The following is a 23,220-nucleotide window of genomic DNA, read 5'->3' on the forward strand; positions in this document are numbered from 1 at the left end:
CACACTCTTTGGAAACCAAAATTACTATGGAGGCGAAACTCTCATTATCGATTCTCGAAGCTTCGGTTAAATATCGATACTTCACAGTAAACGATTTTCACTGAAACCCGAAAATGAAAGAAAGGGTAAACGAAAGAAAGAATATCATTTTGAAACGTACAGAGGGAAATAATCAATCCTCAGTTGCTTACCGAAAATACTTGAAAGCATGGTTCATGATGCCATATATGTGCATCACATAATCACCGAAGAACAAAACGGTTTTGTAAGAAAACGTTCTACAACAACAAATTTGATGTGCTATGTTTCGAGTTTAATCGAGAAAATGCAGAAACGGCAGCAAGTGGATGTTAGGCGACGTCGGCGGACCAAATTCGTTGAAAACAAAATACTTGAGAAGCAGAGAGTCTAAAGACGACGGATAGCTGGTAACGGCAGATAATGATACCAATAAAGGGATCCAGATCCGTATTAGCACAGAAACTCAAGGGTAACGTCGTACGAAGATAGGTAGTCCTATAAAAGGGCTCTTGGTGTGTACTAACAAAAGATGCTTCTAACGATGTACGATGGAGTACTGATAGCTGATGGAGTATAGCGAAGTCTTGAACGGAAGCTTCGCTTGGGGAATCGATCATTTCCAACAACGCGAAGTTCGGGAAGCTCAGAGGGTTCGCTATGTTCCCGAGAACTGACCAGTCACGCTGCTTTACAAGCACGTCAAACCGAATGGTGGCACAGGCAGAAGAGCTATAGAATATCGCACGTTGACGTCATTGAGTCTCGGCGAACCTAGAAAAAATTTTCAACATAGGAGACTGGCGAACAGTAATCCCAAATGAAGCAATTCGGAGCAATCTTCTTGATACATCACGCTGATTGATATGGTAGGATATAGTCGAATGATGTATTTTCATCAGTTTTTCGTGGACCCGTAATGGCCGTCAGAGATTTTGCGGGTCCAGGAATGAAATTCTTTCGCCAATAATACACTCTAAGTTGAATCTGGGCAAAATTTTATTGATTTTGATTGAGTCAAAACAACGACCATAAACATCTGTTTTGTTGTTTTTAGGCAAGTCTAGGTTACACAGAAACAAATAATGAAATTTACACGACATGTAAATCAAAAGTATGATGAAATAGACATTAGTTGAATCGAAAATTTGAATTAAAACCATGATCGATGTAAAATTAAATTGGATTGCATAGATTTTCCAATGAACAAGACTGTACATTTCAAACGACGCTTAGAACTGTAAACTTTCCATCCAATTGCCTGATCCAAATTTGTCCATTAAAATTGATGTAAATTCACAAAATATTTTTATCTGTGTAGTTACAGGATGATTTGAATCTAAGCTTTTCAAGAAGTTCTCTGCGAAGAGTTCTTCATAGATTATGGTGAATATAACTATCGAGCTGACAAGCTTCAACAAAAAGTTAAAACCGGTGAATGGCTCCCAGTTTTAATGGTTCACGCGTTAACCATCGATTTTTTGAATAATATTCGAATAATTGATTACTATTAATTGTTAAAAACGGTTTCCCCAAGGGAAATGATTCGTGCAGAAAACCATTTTTTCAAACGAGGTAGCAATTTTCCGTTGAAATACTAATAACAAACTAAATATACTCATTTCACTGATAAGCTAGTGAGGTTATTGAACGTATCTTTGTACGTCGCACACCCTTGCTCAGGTGCATTTCCCATGACGACGATGCGCGAAAGTAATTAGCAAAGCAACAATCGAAACACAATTTTCAATCAGCCCATTACACACGCCCGGGGGTATTCCATGCATCACCGTCCGATTTGTTATAACGCAACTCGACAGCTGTTTTCGAAGTTGGGTGTTATGGGAGGTGTTAACGCAAGAGGCTAATTAAAACAAATAAATGTTGGATAATTGACTCCATCCCCAGACTGGGGAGCCTAGTAGCGCTTCTGCTGTCTTCTACTGTTTTGTTTGTAAACACTAGCGTCAGGTCGTAAAGCTTCGATTATTGCATTTTCAATTTCTGTTTTAAGTGGCTACGGGTGTTCTTTTTTTAGCTAATCGCTAGGGTTCCTTTCATGGTTTCATCGTTAAGTATTGGCGCCAAAGTGGAACGAATTATTCACAACTGGTTCGAGGGATGACCGCATTTTGTTCAACTTTGTGTTGTGTAATCGTAAAGTTTTGCTATCGATAAAGTTGAAATTAAAACCGCCAACGGCCGTGTGTCACGACTGTAATTTGATCGGCTCTGATCAATAAAACGTGCGTTATGTTGTTGGTATCATTACTTTTAGTAGTAAAAATGGTTTAATAAAAATGTCGTTTATTGTTTCAATCATATTGTGAAGAATAGTGGTATAGTTTGGTCACCTACTCTAATGTTCAATGGTATAGTTTGGTCACCTACTCTAATGTGCCGGTCTCCCGCATTTCCTTTGTTCACGAAAAAAGGATAGTGGAGATGAAACAGAGGATATATTGTTGCTCCATATACTCAATGGAAGAACTAGATTCCTAAATAGAATAAAGATTATTTCACTGAAGAAATCCGTTACTGCTGTCATGGTTAGAAAATCATGAAACCAATCATTTTAACTGCTCATGATACCATGAGCAATAACTCTTCTCCCATGAATCATGGTTCATGGTTCGAAAATGCGTTACTTGAGGAATGTATTTCTTTCAAAGCTCGTAACTCCAATTTTTTACCCGGATATCACTTTGAACCCTCTGCGTCAAGTGATGTGATAGATTGCATAAGAGACTAATGGTAAGGCAAAAAACAGACATTGAAATGCAAGAATTACTGAAAATGTTTACTTGATCCTGAAGCATATTAATAATCTGTATTAATATTTAACAATCGTGTTGTTTAACCCACCGGCTGATAGACAATTGACAACATAAAGATCACTATTTTTTACCTGGAGCTGTTAGTGGAATGTATTCAACAGTTTCACTTTTTCTGTACCATTTAATTCCACTATTTCACTGTCACGTTATTACACTTTCACAAAGTCACTATACTTTAATGAAGCATAACAAACGTTACAATACAGATACGCGTATTTCGGAATGTTACTTACATCCTTCTTCAGGGTATCGGTTTTATAAGTTTGTTTGAAAGAATGCTGTAATGCTGCTCCTTTTATACGAAATGTCTTATTGTCAACGGGTAAAAATGGGAAGAAACAGGTAGTAACAGACGGGTAGGACGGTAGTTTGATTGTGAAACTGTTGAATACATTCCACTAACAGCTCCAGGTAAAAAATAGTGACAATGGTTACCAAGCCAAGTGAGCCAAACAGGTTTATTAAGTTAAGAAAGAAAATTGTGGGTATATCCAAAGATATTGCGTTTTTGAAAAAGTGCAGTAGATTTGGATTAATTCCCACATGCTGTAAGGTAAAGAGTGGGAGATCTTTTTCTAGAAAAATTCTGATTAAAATTTAACACGAAATTCTGAAAGAGAAGGTTAAAAAATTGTATAGCATTCAGAGCATAAAAACTTTGGAATGCTATAACCTTCACTTGAAACTAGCGAAACAATATTCCCAAGGCTTCGAAACTTTTCTAAACAAAGTAAAAATTGCAGAACATTGTGAATCCGAACGAAAACGAATTCTTCTTCATAAGAAATTCGAAAATTTACGTTCCAAAAATCTTTCAGACCGTCCCCCAAAACCTCCAGTACAATTTTTAGAGGATTTTCTTGTAAATCGTTCATCTCAAAATTTTACCAATGAACAAACTAATCTTCTAAATCTTGGTTTAAATCATGCAATTTCTTCAAAACTAAATCTTGAACAAGTTAATATAGACATAGAAACAGGTTTAAATAACTGTGATCTTTCGTTTCCTCAAATTAATGACGCCAGAACTATCGTAGCTGACGTCATTAGAAGTACTTCTTTGAATAATCAACAAACCATTGATGAAAAAGAACTAGTGAAACAATTGCGAGAAAAGCCTGCTTTTTATGTAAAGGCTGACAAGGGAAATAAAGTAGTTATTATGGACAAACAAGATTATGACGACTTGATAACCCAAAAAATTAATGACGGTCCTTATAGGAAACAAAGAACCGATCCCCTTCCTGAAATTATCAAAAAAGTGGATAAAACTCTTCTTGAATGTAATCCAAACTTCGATATCAACCTCAATCACCTCAAAGTTCCTAACCCTTCTTTACCCAAAATCAAAGGACTACCAAAGGTTCACAAACCTGGTAACGAAATAAGGGAAATTATTTCTTCAGTGGGAGCCCATACCCAAAGAATCGCCAAATGGCTAGTAAAAGAATTCAATTCTATGCCAAAAAAAAATTTTCAGTAGATCAGTCCCCAACACACAAGAATTTACGGGTCAACTTCAAAACTCTAGTGAAATCGAAGAAGATGAAATAATGGTGTCATTCGATGTAACCGCCTTATTCCCAAGTGTCCCGGTGAAATACTCAATTAATCTATTAGAAGATTGGTTACTTCAACAACATAGTAACAATTTATGGAAAAGCAAAGTAAGGTCATATCTGAACCTAACTCGGCTTTGTATGGATGTAAATTACTTCAAATTCAGAGGCGGATTTTATAAACAGTTACAAGGGGCACCAATGGGTAATCCGCTCTCCCCGTTTTTATGCGAATTGTTTATGGCAAATCTTGAAGAACTTTTGAAAAACCAGGGATTATTACCTAATCGCTGGTGGAGATACGTTGATGATATATTCTGTATCATCAAACGCAATGATTTATCAACTTTCTTACAAATGATTAATAACTTACATAACAACATTAAATTCACCTATGAGGAGGAGAAAGACAACAGTTTACCTTTCTTTGATATCCTCATTATCAGAGAGGCAAAAACCTTAAATTTCGAGATATACAGGAAGCCAACCAACACAGATCGGGTCATACCAAATACTTTTAATCATTCCCACCAACACAAAATGGCAGCTTTCCACCATATGATTCACAGAATGCTGACCTTACGCCTTAAGAGAGATGCTGCAATAAAAGAGAAAAACTTTATTTTCGAAATTGGAAAGCTCAATGGATATCCGGAGCGTTCAATTCAAACAATCCTTGACAAAAAATTAGGATTGTTGAAAAAACAATCACTTACAACTCTGTCTCCCCCATCGAAAAATTTAAAAAGAATATCGGTAGACTTCAATCCAAACATTGCGCATCCTTTGAAATCAAAACTAAATAAATTTGGCTTGGATTTAGTATTCAGCAGCATGAACTGTCAATTGAAAAATTTACTAGGTTCTACAAAAGATCCTACGGATAATTTGAAAAAATCTGGGGTATACAAAATCTCGTGCTCTCATTGTGATAAAATATATATTGGACAAACAAAGAGAACTCTAGACATCCGTTTCAAAGAGCACGTCGCTGAAATAGCGAAAGCATCTAAAGAATTAGAGAAAGGACTACCACATCATTTCAAGTCAAAAGTAGCTGAACATGCCTTTTCTGAAAATCATGAACTCACTACCAACGACATAAAAATCATAAGACAAATTTCCAACCCATGGAAATTAGACACAGCTGAAAGTTTAGAAATCTTCAAAAATAACTCCATTTCTTTATTGAATCGTGACCAAGGAAATAAGCCCTCCTGGCTATTCAAGCTATTACCGACACATAAGATACAAATAGATTTAGGTAATACTTAATCTCTTAATATGCCACTTCTTCAGTTTGTTGCTCTCCGCTGACAATCAAACTACCGTCCTACCCGTCTGTTGATTTTGCAAACGATGTTTTGAAAACATGAAAGGAAAAATCAATCCGCGGTATTTGAAAAAAATCGACATAGAGTTTCTTTTTAAAAGGTTTGATTCACAGGTGTTTTTTTATGTCGTTCGTTTAAGTGTTTAAATTCTGAAACACAAAATCAAAACTGGAGCAATGAACGCAAGTAAACAAGTTATTTTAGGCGTCGTCGTTTTTCAAAAACATAATATTCTGATCAAAAGAAGTTCGTCGTTGCTATTGAAATGCACATCATTTGAGATATTAGTTAAAATCACGTAAAAAATACGTTCATCTCACCATTCCATTTAATTCATATTTGGAATCTTCATATTTTAGAGCATTACACCTGAATTTGTGTTGCAGAAATTACCATCGTAGCAGAAACACGCCTGAAGTTATACTCATCAACGTCAAGTGCGTTACGTTTAAATTTAAGCGAAATCAATCCAAATGGATCATGATCCGAGAAGTTTTATTCTTAATGTATTATCATAACATGAAAATATATTATTTTCCCCAAATGACTCGTTTTGCTCATTTCTAGAATCGGAATTCTGCCCGTGTTTATTGTGAGCTATCACTTTCTCGTGTTTCCCGCACGTCGTTTTTATTTTCCTACGTTCAAGAAAGACTCCGCTTGTCTGCGATTGCACCAAAAAAAGGCTCCATAACGGAGCTTGAGCGAACGCGTAACTCATTTTGATGAACGACTGCTCTTCTAGAACAATCAGCTCTTCTGCAACACTGAGGTAAATAAGCAAATGTGTAGTATTTGAACAGTCGGTGTTCAACAGTCGTTCGCACCGCACGCGTATAGCTCTTGGCTCCTGGAAATTGTTTTCTGGCTATCTAGAGTTTCATTGATTCAAGGCTTCAGTCTTTTTCAAGGCTACCTGAATCACTAACAGTCTTTTTAAAGACTAACAATTAGTCAGCCTTTCTCAAGGCTATACGAAGAGTGATGTTTGAGTGACTAAGAAATTAATCAGCCTTTTTTAAGGCTTGGTATTAAAAGAACTATTCTTCGAACTAATTAGTCTTATTAAGACTATCACAAAATCAGTCTATATCAAGACTTTTCCAAACTAGGAGTCTAACCGAAGACTAATTTAACCTTACTTACTTTCTTACTCTTTCAGTCGTAGACCACGCGGGTCTCTGCTGTATACAGGAGGCGTCTCCATTCAACTCGGTTCATGGCTGTTCTCCGCCAGCCTCGGTAGTTGCGAAGGGTCCGCAGGTCGTCCTCAATTTAATCGATCCATCTTGCCCGCTGCGCGCCTCTTGTTCTTATACCGGTCGGATCATTATCGAGAGTCGATAACGTAAACGTAAACGACTGGACAATGCGCAATTCAGGCCCCAATGTGGTTCTTAGCCTCTTGTCCAGTAACTGCTATCCCTACCTCCCCGCGGTGCCGGCTGGGGTACGAGCATCCATAGGAAAGATCGGGTAACCAACCCCGGTGGGACCTTGGTCGTATGCTGACAGGGAAGGGGGTCCTCTTTAGAGGATGTCGGAGCGTCTGTACTCCATGTTAGGAGCGGCTTCAAACAGCGTCTGTTCTGGTATCCAGCAGCTGAGTATGAAATACTGCATCCCGTCCAGCTAAATCCAAGGTGGCAACCCCACCAACGGGATCGTCCTTGTGCTAGTTGGGACGTTAAACAGAGCAAGCACGATGATCCTCCGGCGAGACATGGGGTTGGCGTAGGCCTAATAAGCCGCCCGTAAAACATTTATTACGAATAATACAGGAGAGAATACGACCCGGAACAATCGGCATAGACCCACGCGACGAAATAAGGACTACGATTGGAAACTTGGAAAATGGAATTGCAAGTCGCTAGGTTTCGCAGGCTGCGACAGGATAATATACGACGAACTAAATCCTCGCAGCTTCGACGTCGTAGCGCTGCAGGAGCTTTATTGGATGGGACAGAAGGTGTGGAAAAGCGGTCATCGAGCGGCTACCTTCTACCAAAGCTGTGGCACAACGAACGAGCTGGGAACTGGCTTTATAGTGCTGGGCAAGATGCGTCAGCGAGTGATTGGGTGGCAGCCGATCAATGCTAGGATGTGTAAGTTGAGAATTAAAGGCCGTTTTTTCAATTACAGCATCATCAACGTGCATTGCCCACATGAAGGGAGACCCGATGACGAAAAAGAAGCGTTCTACGTGCAGCTGGAACAAGCCTATGACGGCTGCCCACGCAGAGACGTAAAAATTATCATCGGTGACATGAATGCCCAGGTAGGAAGGGAGGCAATGTACCGACCGGTAATCGGGCCGAACAGCCTGCATGCCGCATCGAATAACAACGGCCAACGGTGTGTCAACTTTGCGGCCTCCCGAGGAATGGTAGTCAGAAGCACCTTCTTTCCCCGCAAGGATATCCACAAAGCTGGTTCGACGACGAATGTGAACAGTTAGTGGCCGAGAAGAATGCAGCTTGGGCGAGCAAACTGCAACACCGGACGAGAGCAAACGAGGAGCGATACAGACAGGCGCGGAACAGACTAAACTCGGTATCCCGTAGAAAAAAGCGCCAACAGGAAGACCGAGATCGCGAAGCGATGGAACAGCTGTTCCCTGCTAATGACACAAGGAAGTTCTACGAGAAGGTGAACCGTTCGCGCAGAGGCCATGTGCCACAGGCCGATATGTGCAAGGACACTAACTGGTATCTTCTCACGAACGACTGTGAGGTGAACGCGTGCGGAGGACGATGGATTGCCGGTCCCAGACCTCCAAGAAGTCGAGGAGGTGGTAAGCCGGCTGAAAAATAATAAGGCCGCTGGCGTTGACCAACTACCAAGCGAGCTACTAAAACACGGTGGTAATGCACTAGTGAAAGCACTGCACTGGGTCGTTACCAAGATCTGGAAGGACGAGATTTTACCGGAGGAATGGATTGAAGGAATCGTATGTCCCATCTACAAAAAGGGCGATAAGCTGGATTGCTGCAATTACCGCGCGATAACTCTGCTGAACGCCGCCTACAAGGTACTCTCCCAAATCTTATGCCGTCTACTTTCACCGATTGCAAACGAATTCGTGGGACAATATCAGGCAGGATTTATGGGCAAACGCGCTACCACGGACCAAGTATTCGCCATCCGCCAGGTGTTGCAAAAGTGCCGCGAATACACATCACTTATTCATCGATTTCAAATCAGCCTACGACACAACCGATCGAGAACAGCTATGGAAAATCATGCACGACTACGGATTCCCGGACAAACTGATACGATTGGTCAAGGCTACGATGGATCGAGTGATGTGCGTTGTTCGAGTATCGGGGATAAACTCGAGTCCCTTCGAAACTCGCCGAGGGCTACGGCAAGGTGATGGCCTTTCGTGTCTGCTATTCAACATTGCTTTGGAGGGTGTGATAAGAAGAGCGAGGATAGACACGAGTGGCACGATTTTCAGAAAGTCCGTTCAGTTACTTGGTTTCGCTGATGATATTGATATTATAGCACGCAACTTTGAGAAGATGGAAGATACGTACATCGTACTAAAAGCTGAGGCAAAGCGGATCGGACTAGACATCAATGTGTCAAAGACAAAGTACATGAAAGGCAGAAGCTCGAGAGAAGATAACGTCAGCCACCCATTACGAGTTCTGATTGGTGGTGATGAAATCGAAATGGTCGACGAGTTCGTGTACTTGGGGTCACTGGTGACTGCCGATAATGACACCAGCAGAGAAATTCAGAGACGCATACTGTCAGGAAATCGTGCTTACTTCGGACTGCGCAGGACGCTTCGATCGAGCAAAATTCGCCGTCGTACGAAATTAACTATCTACAAAACGCTGATTAGACTGGTTATCCTCTACGGGCACGAGTCTTGGACAATGCTTGCGGAGGATCAACGCGCACTAGGTGTTTTGAATGGAAGGTGTTGCGAACCATCTTTGGCGGAGTGCGGATGGAAGACGGTACGTGGAGAAGGCGAATGAACCATGAACTGCACCAGTTGCTGGGAGGACCAACCCTCGTCCAAACGGCCAAGGTCGGGCGGTTACGGTGGGTCGGGCATGTTGTTAGAATGTCGGAGAACAACCCGGTTAAAATGATTCTCGAATTTAACCTAGTTAATTTAATTTAAAATGTCATTCATTTCAAAACTGCCTGCGTCCAACCGGAAAGGCAACAAGCCTAAGGCTAAAAATAATTCAATACGGAATAAATCACAATCCGTTATTCAACATTTTTCTAATAACATTCACGATCTTATAGAATCTGAATGTAAAAATAAAAGACAACAGACGGATTTCCCTTCCGTTGATTCTATGTCGTCTAACAATATTTACGAGATTCTTCCTGAATCCGATTGTAGCGACATAGAAGAAAATTCTTCTAAAATTCCCAAAATGGACGCTTGTCGTTCTGGGAAGAAACAACAATCTATGCCACCAGTGACGGTGATGATTTCCGACTTCAAAGCATTCCGTACTGAGCTTTCTACTTTTCTCCCGGAAGCAAAAGTCTTATTTCAAATCGGACGAAGACGAAAACGCCGAGTTTTGGTTGATGGATTGGAAGACTACGAACGTCTTATTCGATATTTGTCCGAGAAACTTCATAAATTTTATTCATATGATATGAAATCAGACAGACCCTTCAAGGCTGCCTTGAAAGGCTTATCAAATGATCAAAGTACTGATGAAATTAAAGTGAACTAAAAGAATTGCTTGGTTTTGCCCCTTCCCAAGTAATACTTATGAAAAAAAAGAGCGAATGGTACTTCTAAACCACGCTCTGGAATTTCCCATGAACTTTACCTAATACACTTTAATCGAAGTGATGTAAACAATTTGAAAATTTTAGAAAAAGTACGTTTCATTCTCCACATAAATTATAAACGGCATAATCGTATTGCAAACTTAACGCAATGTCGTCGTTGCCAAGGCTTCGGCCATGGAACCAAAAATTGTCATATGGATATACGGTGTTTGAATTGTGGTAAATCGCATTCGAAAGACGTTTGTCCAATGAATGAAACCAATGATAAATTTTCATGTTCAAATTGCGATGGAAATCATAAATCCAATTATTTGAAAGGTCCTGTCAGGGAAAATTTTAATCGCTCTTTTGCTTAGACAACAAGTCAAATCAACGACCTTAAATTTACATAACATACCTGAAAATCAAAAAACCGTTACAAATGCCACTCCTTATTCTTCTAAGGTACTTATTTCTTCGAATTTAAAACAAAAAACAGGTACGCCTTCCAATTCGTCTTCTAACGAAAACAATTTATTGACAGGTAGATCGACCTCGTCATCATCTTCTTCTAATGTCAGTTATGCTAGTATAACGGGTAGAAATCTACCACTTAATTCTTCTACTGTAAATAATCTAACGCAAATAATCTAACGAAGATTCTTCTTTATTAATAGGTAGATCGGCCATATCATCTTCTTCTAAAATCAGTTCTGATGGCAGTCTACCTACAAATATTCCTTCAATGCCATTCGCTTCTTCAAATGAAGTTGATTTAGGCGATATAACTGATAATAACCTACAAGATCAACTTTTTCAAATGATCATCCGAATGAATTCGATTTCATCACTTTTTGAAGCATTTCAAATCGGATGGCAATTTGCAAATAATATTGTAATGAATTTAAAATTTAACAGTGATGTTAAATAATTATTTGAATATTTTAAATTGGAATGCTCGATCTTTGAAATCGAGTGAAGATGAATTTTATCATTTTCTCAAAGTTCACAAAATTCATATTGCCATTTTGACAGAAACTTTTCTTAAACCAAATGTCAAATTGAAAAGTAATCCACATTATGTGGTTCATCAATTTGACAGGTTTATTGGAATGGGTGGTGGAGTTGCCATTTTTGTCCAACGGCAAATTAAACATCGAATTTTACCTTCTTTCAATACAAAAGTTATTGAAAGCTTGGGAATCGAAGTTGAAACCATTCATGGAATTTATTTCATCGCTGGAGCATATTTGCCCTTCCATTGCACCGGCGAACAATTAAATTTCTTTAAAGGCGATTTGCAAAAACTCACCGAAACTCGACCGAAATTTTTCGTAATAGGGGACTTAAATGCTAAGCATGTCCAGTGGAATTGTAGGCAAAATAACAGTAATGGTAAAATACTTCATAATCAACTCTCAGCTGGTTACTTCACAGTTCTTCAACCCTGTAATCCGTCTTGTTTCTCTTCCGTTAAGAACTTCTCTACAATTGATTTGGTTCTAACAGATCAAAGTCACATTTTTAGTGAACCGATTACACATGCTGACTTTGACTCAGATCATCTTCCAGTAACATTCAGACTTTCCAACGAAGCTATAATTAATCCAAGTAGTTCTATATTCAACTATCATAGAGCTAATTGGTTGGATTACAGATCTCACATTGAAAATCATGTGGATCATGAAACTATTTTAGAAAATTCTGCGGACATCGACACAGCAATTGATCATTTGAATCATTATATTATCGAAGCTAGAAATCTTTCAGTTCCCAAAGCTCAAACTAAATTAAATTCTCCTATCATCGACGACAATCTTCAACTGCTCATTCGGTGGAAGAATGTTCGTCGACGACAATATCAACGTTCTCGTGATACTGCTATGAAAAACATAGTTAAGGATTTACAAAAAGAAATTAAACATAGATTTACTCTTTTGCGAAAGGAAGGAAATCAAGTACTTTTTACAAATGGCGAAAAAGATCAAAATTTTGCTCAGCAGTTCTCGAGTGTCCACAATTTTAATTTGAACGTTGTGAGTCCTATTGAAAAATAAGTCTCACTGAAATATGATCATCTTTCAACCCAAGTGTTATCAGAAGATGACATTATTGAGACGAATTTTGATGAAATTAATAATTATTAGGAAACTTAAAAACAGGAAGGCTCCTGGTAATGATGGAATTTTTAATATTCTTATTAAAAATCTTCCCGGTGTTGCCTTGAGACTCCTGGTTAAAATTTTCAACAAGTGTTTTTCGTTAGCTTACTTCCCAAAAAGATGGAAAAACGCTAAAGTAATTCCTATCCTCAAACCTTATAAAAACCCAGCAGAAACATCAAGTTATCGACCAATTAGCTTACTTTCTTCTATCAGTAAACATTTTGAAAAACTTATCTTGTTGAGAATGATGTCTCGAATAAATGAGAATTCAATTTTTTACCAGAGCAGTTTGGATTTCGTCATGAACATTCAACTACTCATCAACTTGTCAGAGTAACGAACATGATAAAAGCAAATATATCTTCTGGCTTATCCACTGGAGTTGCTTTTCTAGACATAGAAAAAAGCATTCGACAGTGTTTGGCACAAAGGTTTAATAGCAAAAATGTCTGATTTCCAGTTTCCTATTTATTTGATCAAAATGATTCAAAATTATTTAATTGATCGTACTCTTCAGGTTAGCTATCAGAATTGTAAATCTGAATTGCTACCCGTACGAGCAGGTGTTCCGCAGGGTTCGAGCGTAGCTCCAATCTTGTATAATATTTTCACTTCTGATCTTCCAAATTTACCCGCTGGTTGTCAGAAATTGCTATTCTGTGACGACACAAGTCTGTTAGCCACAGGTAGAAATCTAAGAGTGATGTGCAGTCGCCTACAAAGAAGTTTAAATATTTTCAGTGATTATCTGTCAAAATGGAAAATTAAACCAAATGCAGCAAAAACGCAATTAATTATCTTTCCTCATAAGCCAAGAGCCTCTTTTCTTAAACCAAACAATAATCACATTCTCAAATTGAATGGCTTGGAATTGACATGGTCTGATCAAGCAAAATACGTGAGTTTAACGTATGACCAAAAACTCACTTTCAAGGATCACATTGAAGGAATCCAGGCAAAGTGTAATAAATATATTAAATGTTTATATCCTCTTATAAACAGAAATTCTAAGCTCTGTCTAAAAAACAAATTGGTAATTTATAAACAAATTTTCAGACCAGCCATGCTTTATGCGGTACTAATTTGGTCAAGCTGTTGTTCCACCAGGAAGAAAACGCTTCAAAGGATTCAGAATAAAATTCTGAAAATGATTTTGAAGCGTCCGCCCTGGTTTAGTACAAATGAGCTACACAGACTCACTAATATAGAACCATTGGATGTAATGTCACATAATATTATAAGCAAATTCCGACAAAAATCGATGCAATCTTCAATTGAATCGATTCGCTCTCTGTATTAGTTAGTAAGTTAGTATGTAAGTTCCTTTTCCCCATTACACAATACAAGTAGGTTTAGAATTTTCCCTACAAAAATCACAGAAAAATTTGCGGAAGCAAATGATGTCTTCGTGGTAATAACCAAATCATGTATATAATGGGGCTGAATAGTCACCACTTGTTGCTGAACAAATTATTAAAAATTTGAACTCATATTCCAATAAATAGTTATTGAAAAAAACTAATCGAGCAACCCACGTATCAACACTTTGCTGTGATCTTCTTTGGAATATTGACAGACTTGGAAGGAAGAGTTGCAGGACGCGTATGTTCGAATACTTGTTTGAGTTCTGTCTCTGTATAATAAATTCTCTAAAGGCATTGTCGGCCAAATTCAATCCATGGGATCCTTCAATTCGTTTTTTAGCTCAAGCACTGTATATAACATAAGTTGGCTGTTGATGCAATTGGACCCAGGTGCAAGCATTTGCAAGGTGAAAAATTTAACAAAAAAATTTTGTTCTATATAGCCAAAAACTCGGTGTATCAGCAGTATTGCTAAAACAGGAATCATGAATGTATACATTTTTGATTCCAGTCGAACTTAGCTCTCTTTTTCGCTGTGATTGCTGTTAAAAATTTCTTTGGAAGATTCAAATAAAACACTAGAGTACTTCTAAATAAATGAATTAATAAAAATTCACAGTATGAGCACGATAACTACTTTTTCAGTGCAAAACTAACAAAGATCGATGCGGTAGATTGCGGTAAGCAGAACAACAACAAAAAACACGTGAATCGATGAAGACCGACCTCAGGTTATTACGAACTTTCACCAAAATTAATTGACGTATTGGAATTCGAGTCACAGTTGCAGTTTTAGTATATCTGAAGAAGAGCCCCACAATTTGCCAGTGGCATGTGCTGTTTGTCGGCTAAAGCAAATGATGAATCGTGAATATTTGCGAGTTATAGAAAAATTTCTCCCATCTGTCACTATTCAAGTATGCTTTCAGATCATTAATCACGCGCAGGATTTCTATTTTTATTAGAAAATATTTGACCTTACTGATCCCGACACTTAGCTCATAATTCACGATTCGCTACGCAAAATAGGTTATCACATATAAAGAATGCTAAGATTACCGAATGTACGCCATTTCTCGATCGATCACCGTTTTTTATTCTTCTTATCAACTTCAACTATCAAACTTTCACAAGAACAAAAATTTTCAGTAATATGCATTAAGAAAGCACCAGTTTCACTTCTCTAAGTTTGTTACCATGTAACAGTTAATTTATGCACATCACAACCGATCGCCCCGTGTTACATGGTGCGTTTGAACTTGACTTTGGTCGCGGAATAACTGACCCACAGCATCCCGTTTCCAATGGCAGATACCTCAATGTCTCGATATTTTCTTTTCTTCAGCGCTCAGGTCTCAGTTCCTGTTTTTAATGTGCCTCTTAGGCTTTAATGAGAATGTATCTCAGCCAATCTTGGACCTTTTCAGCCGAAGAAGCCTGATTCACGCCAATTCAGCCAGGTAACGCGCGTCATACCCATCATTATCGTCATCATTGCTGCCACCGAGCGCCATCATCATTACAAGACGATCATTGCTCTGGATTTTCCTCCTTCGCCTCTCTCACCCTTGTGTCGTCTGGTTCGGGGTTCGTCGTTATAACACGCAAAAAAAAAACAACAAACACCGATGTCCACCGGCCGGCTGTAGCCGTGTAGCGAGAGCGACTTAATAGGGGGGTGAAATGACTCCAATCTGCAAACTAACAACGCCGCTTCCGTGGTCAAACAAATTATGAGTGGCTTTTCTGCGGCTTCGCAGTAACACGCACCCGTGCGTTGAGACCGCCAGCCAAAGAAATGGCAAAAGAAAGGTGAAAATATCACGCTTGTTGATTCATTTTTCCTACATTTCTTGTGTTCACGGCTGTCTTCTTTTGGGTTTGGTTCTGTTAGGGGAGTCGAATTCATACTCATTTTCAGTAGTTGTTCAGTTATAAAAAAATATTTTATTAGATTCACAAAAGAAATTTTAATGTTAGAATCTGAATATAAGCGTTCATTTAACCAAAAAAAAAAAAAAATAATGATTTTTTTCTCTTGTTAAGGTGTGAGTCATCTTTAAGAAGTTTTAGCTGTTTAATTTGATCACTATCTAACGAGGAAAACAGATCTCCTTAGATACTGATCAAATTTACAAACTAGCACAAGGCGGCTCTACATTTTAACAAGACTAAAACAAATCGTTGAAAGTCAATGAAGGTTCAGTTTGTCATTCAATATATTGTGTTCGAGATCGTCACCGCAGCGAGTAGACTTGCGATGCGGCGTGTAGTGATTACTGGCGGAGCGGTAACCCGGGTGCCCGGACACAGCTGAGCATGCTCGGTACTGCTGTTCAATCAGGCTGTGTTTCGTGTGTTTCACATGCGGTTTAAATGACAAAACGATTTTCCCGGATAAGAGCTAGTTACGAGTTCGAGTTCCCGTCCAGTAGCTTATTTCATAATTTTATTCGAATGTCATCAATCTGTTTTCCTCGTTAGATACTGATCAAATTTAAAAACTAACACAACGCGGTTTTACGTCTTAACTAGACTAAAACAAATCGTATACTGGGATCTCTTTTTGCGCGTTTTTTAATCCGCTTAAAATACGCTTTTCCGAAGTTACGCGATTTTTTTACGCGGATTTCCGAAGTTACGCGGTTTTTTTACGCAGATTTACGAAGTTACGCGGTTTTTTACGCAGATTTACGAAGTTACGCGGTTTTTTTGGAACTGCAGCAGATCTGGACGTTTCATGCATTTCTAAGATATTTGGCATCAACAAAATTTTTCTTTAGTTTGGAAGTTTTTTTTACGCGGTTTTCCGAAGTTACGCGTTTTTTACGCGAATTTCCGAAGTTACGCGGTTTTTTTATGCGTTGCGTATCCCCCACAAAAAAAGAGACCTCAGTGTAGTTTTAGCTTCTTTATGAGCACCCAACGCGAGCACAGACTGGAAGAAGACTGATGAATGAAAGAGCAGAAATAAAAATTTGTGAAAGTATTACCATAGAGACGGGACTTAAACTCGTTATTTTTTCTATACGGAAAAATCTTTTAGAACAAATTTAGGGTTGTTACGATACTACTGACACTAAAAATCCTTCCAGGTCGGTGCTCGAACATATGACAACTGGTTTGTAAGATCTTAATATCATTAGTAATAGGTATGATCTCATGAGAACAACAATATAATGTTGATTTGCTGACTTCAAACGTGGTCATAGAGACACCCATGATGCAGAAAGCAGTGGACGTTCAAATGAGGCGGTAACACCAGAAAACATAAAAAAAATCCACAAAATCGTTTTGAATGATCGAAAAGTGAAGTTGCGTGAGATAGCTGACATCGTAAAGATATCAAAAGAACGTGTTGGCTTTGTATTGCATGACCATTTGACTATGAGAAAGCTCTGTTCAAAGTGGGTACCGCGTTTGATCACTGTTGACCAAAAACGAGAACGTGTTGATGATTCTGAGCAGTGTTTGGCCATGTTTAAACGAAGCAAGACGGATTTTTTCGTCGATATGTGACAATGGATGAAACATGGATTCATCACTTCACTCCGGAATCATTTGAGTGGGCAGCAACTAGTGAACCTCGTCCAAAGTGCCCGAAAGCACAACAATCGGCTGAAAAGGTTGTGGCCTCGGTATTTTGGGATGTGCGTGATGTAATATTTAGCGACTATCTTGAGAAAGGAAAATCCATTAACAGTTAATTGCGTGCGTTATTGGAGTGTTTGAAGGCTGAAATTGCAAAGAAACGACCGCATATGGCAAAGAAAAAAAGTTTGTTTCATCAAGACAACGCACCGTGTCACAAGTCAATAAATACAATGAATTGCTCCCACATCCACCTTATACGCCAGATTTGGCTCCCAGCGACTACTGGCTGTTCGCAGACCTGAAAAAATGCACGCCGGTAGGGAATTTCTCACGAATGATAAGGTTATCGCTGAAACTAAGGCCTATTTCCAAGGCAAAAGAGAAATCGTTCGACAAAAGTGTTAATTAAAAAAAATCGTGTTCACTTTGTTAGGCCCAGGACTTTTCAGCCCGTGTGTTAGATATATATCGGGATAAATTGATGTTTTGTAACTTGTTTTTAAATACTCTGTCTTGAATTGTTTGGGTTTGCGGTCGGAGGCCCATCAAAATTAATAATAATGGGATCAGCACCTCACACAGTATTAGCAGACACGAATCCAAAAACCAATTTTGTAATAGGAGAGGTCCTACCAAAATTCTATCACTGATAGTATTATAGAATCTTCGTCACATGCATCCTGTTATTATTAATTGATATTTGATTCTTTATTCACTGCAATATCAGATACCAAACAAGTCGATCAAAAAGTTCGAGTTTATAAAAAGAAAACAACACTTTTTTCACATTTCGACTGTTTTTAAAAAATAACTATTTATTGGAATATGAGTTAAAATTAAATTATTAAGATTTAAATTGGGTGTTCTGCCACAAGTGGTGACTTTTCAGCCCTATTATATATATATGAATTGGTTGTTACCATGAGGATATCATTTGCTTCCGCAATTCTGAGATTTTTGTGTAGGGAAAATTCTAAACCTACTTGTATTGTGTAATGGGGAAAAGGAACTTATATACTAACTTACTAACTAATACAGGGAGCGAATCGATTCAATTGAAGATTGCATCGATTTTTGTCGGAATTTGCTTATAATATTATGTGTGAAATTCTGAAAATCATTTTCAGAATTTTATTCTGAATCCTTTGAAACGTTTTCTTCCTGGTGGAACAACAACTTGACCAAATTGGTACTGCATAAAGCATGGCTGGTCTGAAAATTTGTTTATAAATTAACAATTTGTTTTTTAGACAGAGCCTAGAATTTCTGTTTATAAGAGGATATAAACATTTAATATATTTATTACACTTTGCCTGGATTCCTTCAATGTGATCCTTGAAAATGAGTTTTTTGTCATACGTTAAACCTAAGTATTTAGCTTGATCAGACCATGTCAATTCCAAGCCATTCAAATTGAGAATGTGATTATAGTTTGGTTTAAGAAAAGAAGCTCTTGGCTTATAAGGTAAGATAATTAATTGCGTTTTTGCTGCATTTGGTTTAATTTTCCATTTTGACAGATAATTACTGGAAATATTTAAACTTCTTTGTAGGCGACTGCAGATCACTCTTAGATTTCTACCTGTGGCTAACAGACTTGTGTCGTCACAGAATAGCGATTTCTGTCAACCAACGGGTAGATTTGGAAGATCAGAAGTGAAAATATTATACAAGATTGGAGCTACGCTGGAACCCTGCGGAACACCTGCTCGTACGGGTAGCAATTCAGATCGATCATTCTTCTCATCATCTGAAGCTGAAAGTAAGCAAGGAATATCAACTTTGCTTTAAACCGATTTGGATGAAATTTTGCACAGGCTGGTGGATAATGTCAGAGACATAACTGGATGTCGTGAATACGAATAAAACTGGCACGGTTCCAAGTATCAGTTAGTTGATCGATTGTGCGAATTGTGCATTCCCCTTTCTTCACTACTAGAATTTGAAACCTACACTAAAGTACGGATAAGTTACATCAAACATTCTGACACACAATTAAATATTACGAGGTAAAATTTAGAGTTTTTTACAATAAAAAACTGAAAAGAAACCTTTTATGAAGGCGTTCGTGTTGGAGAGTGACGAGTTGAATTCGAATTCCGATGGATGCCGCTGACTTCCGCCATCTATTTCCAAGCTGTTGTCCGTGGTTGGCGTAGGTATAGCGTTCACAACTGATTATAATCTCCCAATGAAGAAAACATTAATTCAATGATACAATTGGCATATGTTATGAAAAGTATTAAACATATCTACTGTTTTCTAAATTGGTATTTTTAGCAAATAAGTGATCAATATGTGTGCCTCAAAGCGTAGTTGCTTGTGAAGGAGCAGACTCCATATCCAACTTCATATACTTGCTCATCATACGAGAATATAAAATTACCAGCAACAGCGAATCAATTTTTCAATACAAAAAATAGAAAAACGAAATTTTTCTTATTAGAATCTATTAGACTGTAGACCTACACTAAACTGATTATATTCACTTCCGATTCGCATTTTTAACACATAAGTAATTCTAATAGTTTTTAGATAACATTTGGAGCCATTAGAAGGGTTAATTTTGCCTAATGTTCCCCAAGGTTGTTCACGACCAGTAGCAGGTTGACGCAATCGCTCTTGTTTGATGCGAAACTGGCTAAGCGAACGTCCCGCAACTCAGCTACTCAAAGTTCCGATTGATTCCAAACTGAATCAATGTTTGTTGAGAGTTTTCTTTTTACGTGATTTCGTTTGTAACTTTTTTCACAAATTGGAGGTCCCAACGGTCATGAAAAATGGGGAGTACTTGTTTTTATAATTCGCATAGAAATATGAAATATGTATATGTAAAGAAATTATTTGTTCAGGAGAAAAAAATACAGAGTAATCTGTATACGTGACAATTCTGTTTCGCATGGTATATTTCCAAACGACATTCATACTAGTATAAAGATGTGTTCTACATTAATACTTTCATTTTCGCATTACGTGAGAGTTGGCCGTCATAATTGAATGTGTTGTGTTAGTGACGGCGCAAACTTTGTCACCTCCCATTTTCATGAATCTGATGTTTTGGTAGGAAATTGAGAAAATTCAATTACTTCTTTGATGATCTGTAGCACTGTAAAGTGCTTGGATTGTCACGACCACAGGATCTACATTTAGATCTGAGATGGCTCTTGGTGTGTACACTCGGTTAACTCGTCCGAAATTTGACTCGGAATTTATATTTGGTATAAATAATACTGATATTACCATTGTTTTTCGCTTGAAACTTCAGGTGGGCAATTCAAGTAATACTACCCACCGTACCCACCTCTTTCACTGGCCCTGATCTAAGATGGTAAAAACTGGTTTAGCCATCTTCGAGAAAAGTGAATGACATTATTTCCATTTTTCAACACACATTACCCCGCAATTTCGGAACTGCAAATAGGATATGAATGAAATTAGGGAACCATGTATGGGATTATAATAGCTTTCAGTTGAATTTAAGTTTTGGGAAAATCGATTCAGTTTCTTTTGAGAAAAGTGAGTGATATTATTTTCACATTTTTGGTGCATCTCACCTTGTAATTCCGGAACCGGTTGACAAGTTCTGACAATTTATATGGGACTAGCTGACCCGTCGAACTTCGTCTCGCCCGTTTTTTTTATTTATGTTTTCGGACAGTAGAATTGTGAAACGTTATGCTGTTAATGTATCTTTCCATTATTTTACTGATTATTTGGCTGCGATGAATTCATAAAAATATTGTGAATATGTTAAAAGCTTTTGTTACGCAAAAATAAAGCGAATGCACCGCGAATCATCTTTTGAGTCAGTGCATCGAATAGCGATTGTTGATCTCTCTCAGACTATGGTTTCGACATATGGAATAAAAAGTGAAGAAAAAAAAAACTGAGATGACTACTTTAAATTGATTAGAACAAATTTACAAAAGCTGCCCTCGCGACTTGTAGCTCGTCACTTTTCGCTAGTCTGGTGATATTATTTAATCGTGTTTGATGAATGTTCGTAGCGTGACAATCACAGGAAGAAACAATTTAGCGATAAAACTTTATTTTTACTTTTAATGTATGACTTCTGGTCAGTCAGTAACTATTTAGTAAATTTTTTGGTGTGGGGAAGTGGTGGGCAAAAAAAAAATTTAACATATCAGAGACTCGGATGTTTCGCATCGCTAAGTTCGACTCCTCTGGTAGACGGTAAAAGTTCAGATGCGAGAAATCTTCTTCTTACTTAAATGAACGTTGTTACGTCGAATTTTCCGCACTTTATCTTCAAATCCTTACTCCTCCTTGAGTACTATGGTTAGTTTGATATTGTTAAAAAATCGAATGATAAAATGAGTAATTCTTGGACATTCAAAAGTTCAAGTTACCATTCTTTTAAATATTGTATCCATTAACTTTTACATGAACACTGCATTCGTTTAATAGCTTTATCAATAGTCATCTCATTAGTCAACACCACATAATTTTGTTTAGTACCCCACCTACAATTAATGAATGGTGGAGTTCGGCACTGAGAATCTATATCAGAAAGTTTTATATGAAAATAATGTGCAATTCTTCTGTTATAGAGGAGTGAAGATGAGGAGTGATTGTACCAGTATGCAGCTTATCGTTCGAGTCAATGCATAAAATCTCACAACTAATGGTTTTCAATCCACCAGAATTTACCCGACGCGAACGAACTTCAGCATGCTAAATTCAAAGCAAACCTCTATGATTGATCTCATTATTTAAACAGCAGCATCTTATCATTGATTCGTACAAAAATCGTTCTATTTATAAGGTGATTTGTTCAACTCACGCCTACGATGGCCAACAATAAACAACTAACTGAATACATTGCACACAATGCATCTTCTGGTAAACAGTATCAGAACTTTTGATCATGTTTACGGTATAGCTAGAACACCCATATGCGTTCCATCATTGAATCATTTGGCAATCAATAATGTTGATACCCAATTAAGCACGTGGCTCGAAATGACGAACCACATGAATTCACACAAAACAACTCGTCGCGCGCCAAATGATTCTTTCAACGATCTAGTATTCCTTTCTTCGACGGCCAAACACTTATGCAACTCGTTATGCGCCAAACACCTATCGATGATCTAGCAATCATTGGCGACTTTTTCAGTGGAAAATTCCATTGTCCATACAAAATAACTTTATTGGTTTTCCCATTTTTCCGGTAAGTTTTTCTAATTTTTTTGATGTACGAACCCGGTGGGGGTAAAAACTGATCAAACAAAAAAAAAGCATCTCAATCCGTCCAGCCGTTCTCACGTAATGCGATTACAAAGAATGATCTTTGCATTTTTATATATATAGATAAGAAGACCTTTTACTTGTATCTGAGTTTGTGAAAATCCGAGAAAATTATGTGACAATATTTGTCACACATACACACTCACACACAGATATATGCACAGACATTTACTATGGCATTTGTTTACGACATTCGGCCCTCCGGGCCTCGGTACGAAAGTCGGTTTCTAAAGTGATTGTGTTTCTAAATGAGAAAGTCAACATGTTATTTTAACTGAAAATTGATTTTTTACATAATGAAATTTCGAAAGTCTTTCAAA

At 37.9% G+C, this 23,220-nt stretch overlaps 1 protein-coding gene across 3 annotated transcripts in view; it reads right to left on the bottom strand.

Moving 5' to 3' along the window:
- Positions 1 to 23,220, bottom strand: part of LOC131440325 (uncharacterized) — a 233,637-nt gene that overhangs the window by 76,226 nt on the left and 134,191 nt on the right. The window contains exon 1 of one of the 3 annotated variants that reach the window (XM_058611497.1): positions 15,095 to 15,236. The exons of the other annotated variants lie outside the window; for them this stretch is intronic. Coding sequence (XP_058467480.1) covers positions 15,095 to 15,108 — 14 coding nt within the window. The 5' untranslated portion in view covers positions 15,109 to 15,236. Of the gene's footprint in view, positions 1 to 15,094; positions 15,237 to 23,220 lie in introns of those variants that run through there. 3 annotated transcript variants of the gene reach the window in all.

This window comes from Malaya genurostris, chromosome 1 (assembly GCF_030247185.1).
Source record: "Malaya genurostris strain Urasoe2022 chromosome 1, Malgen_1.1, whole genome shotgun sequence".
NCBI lineage: Eukaryota > Metazoa > Arthropoda > Insecta > Diptera > Culicidae > Malaya > Malaya genurostris.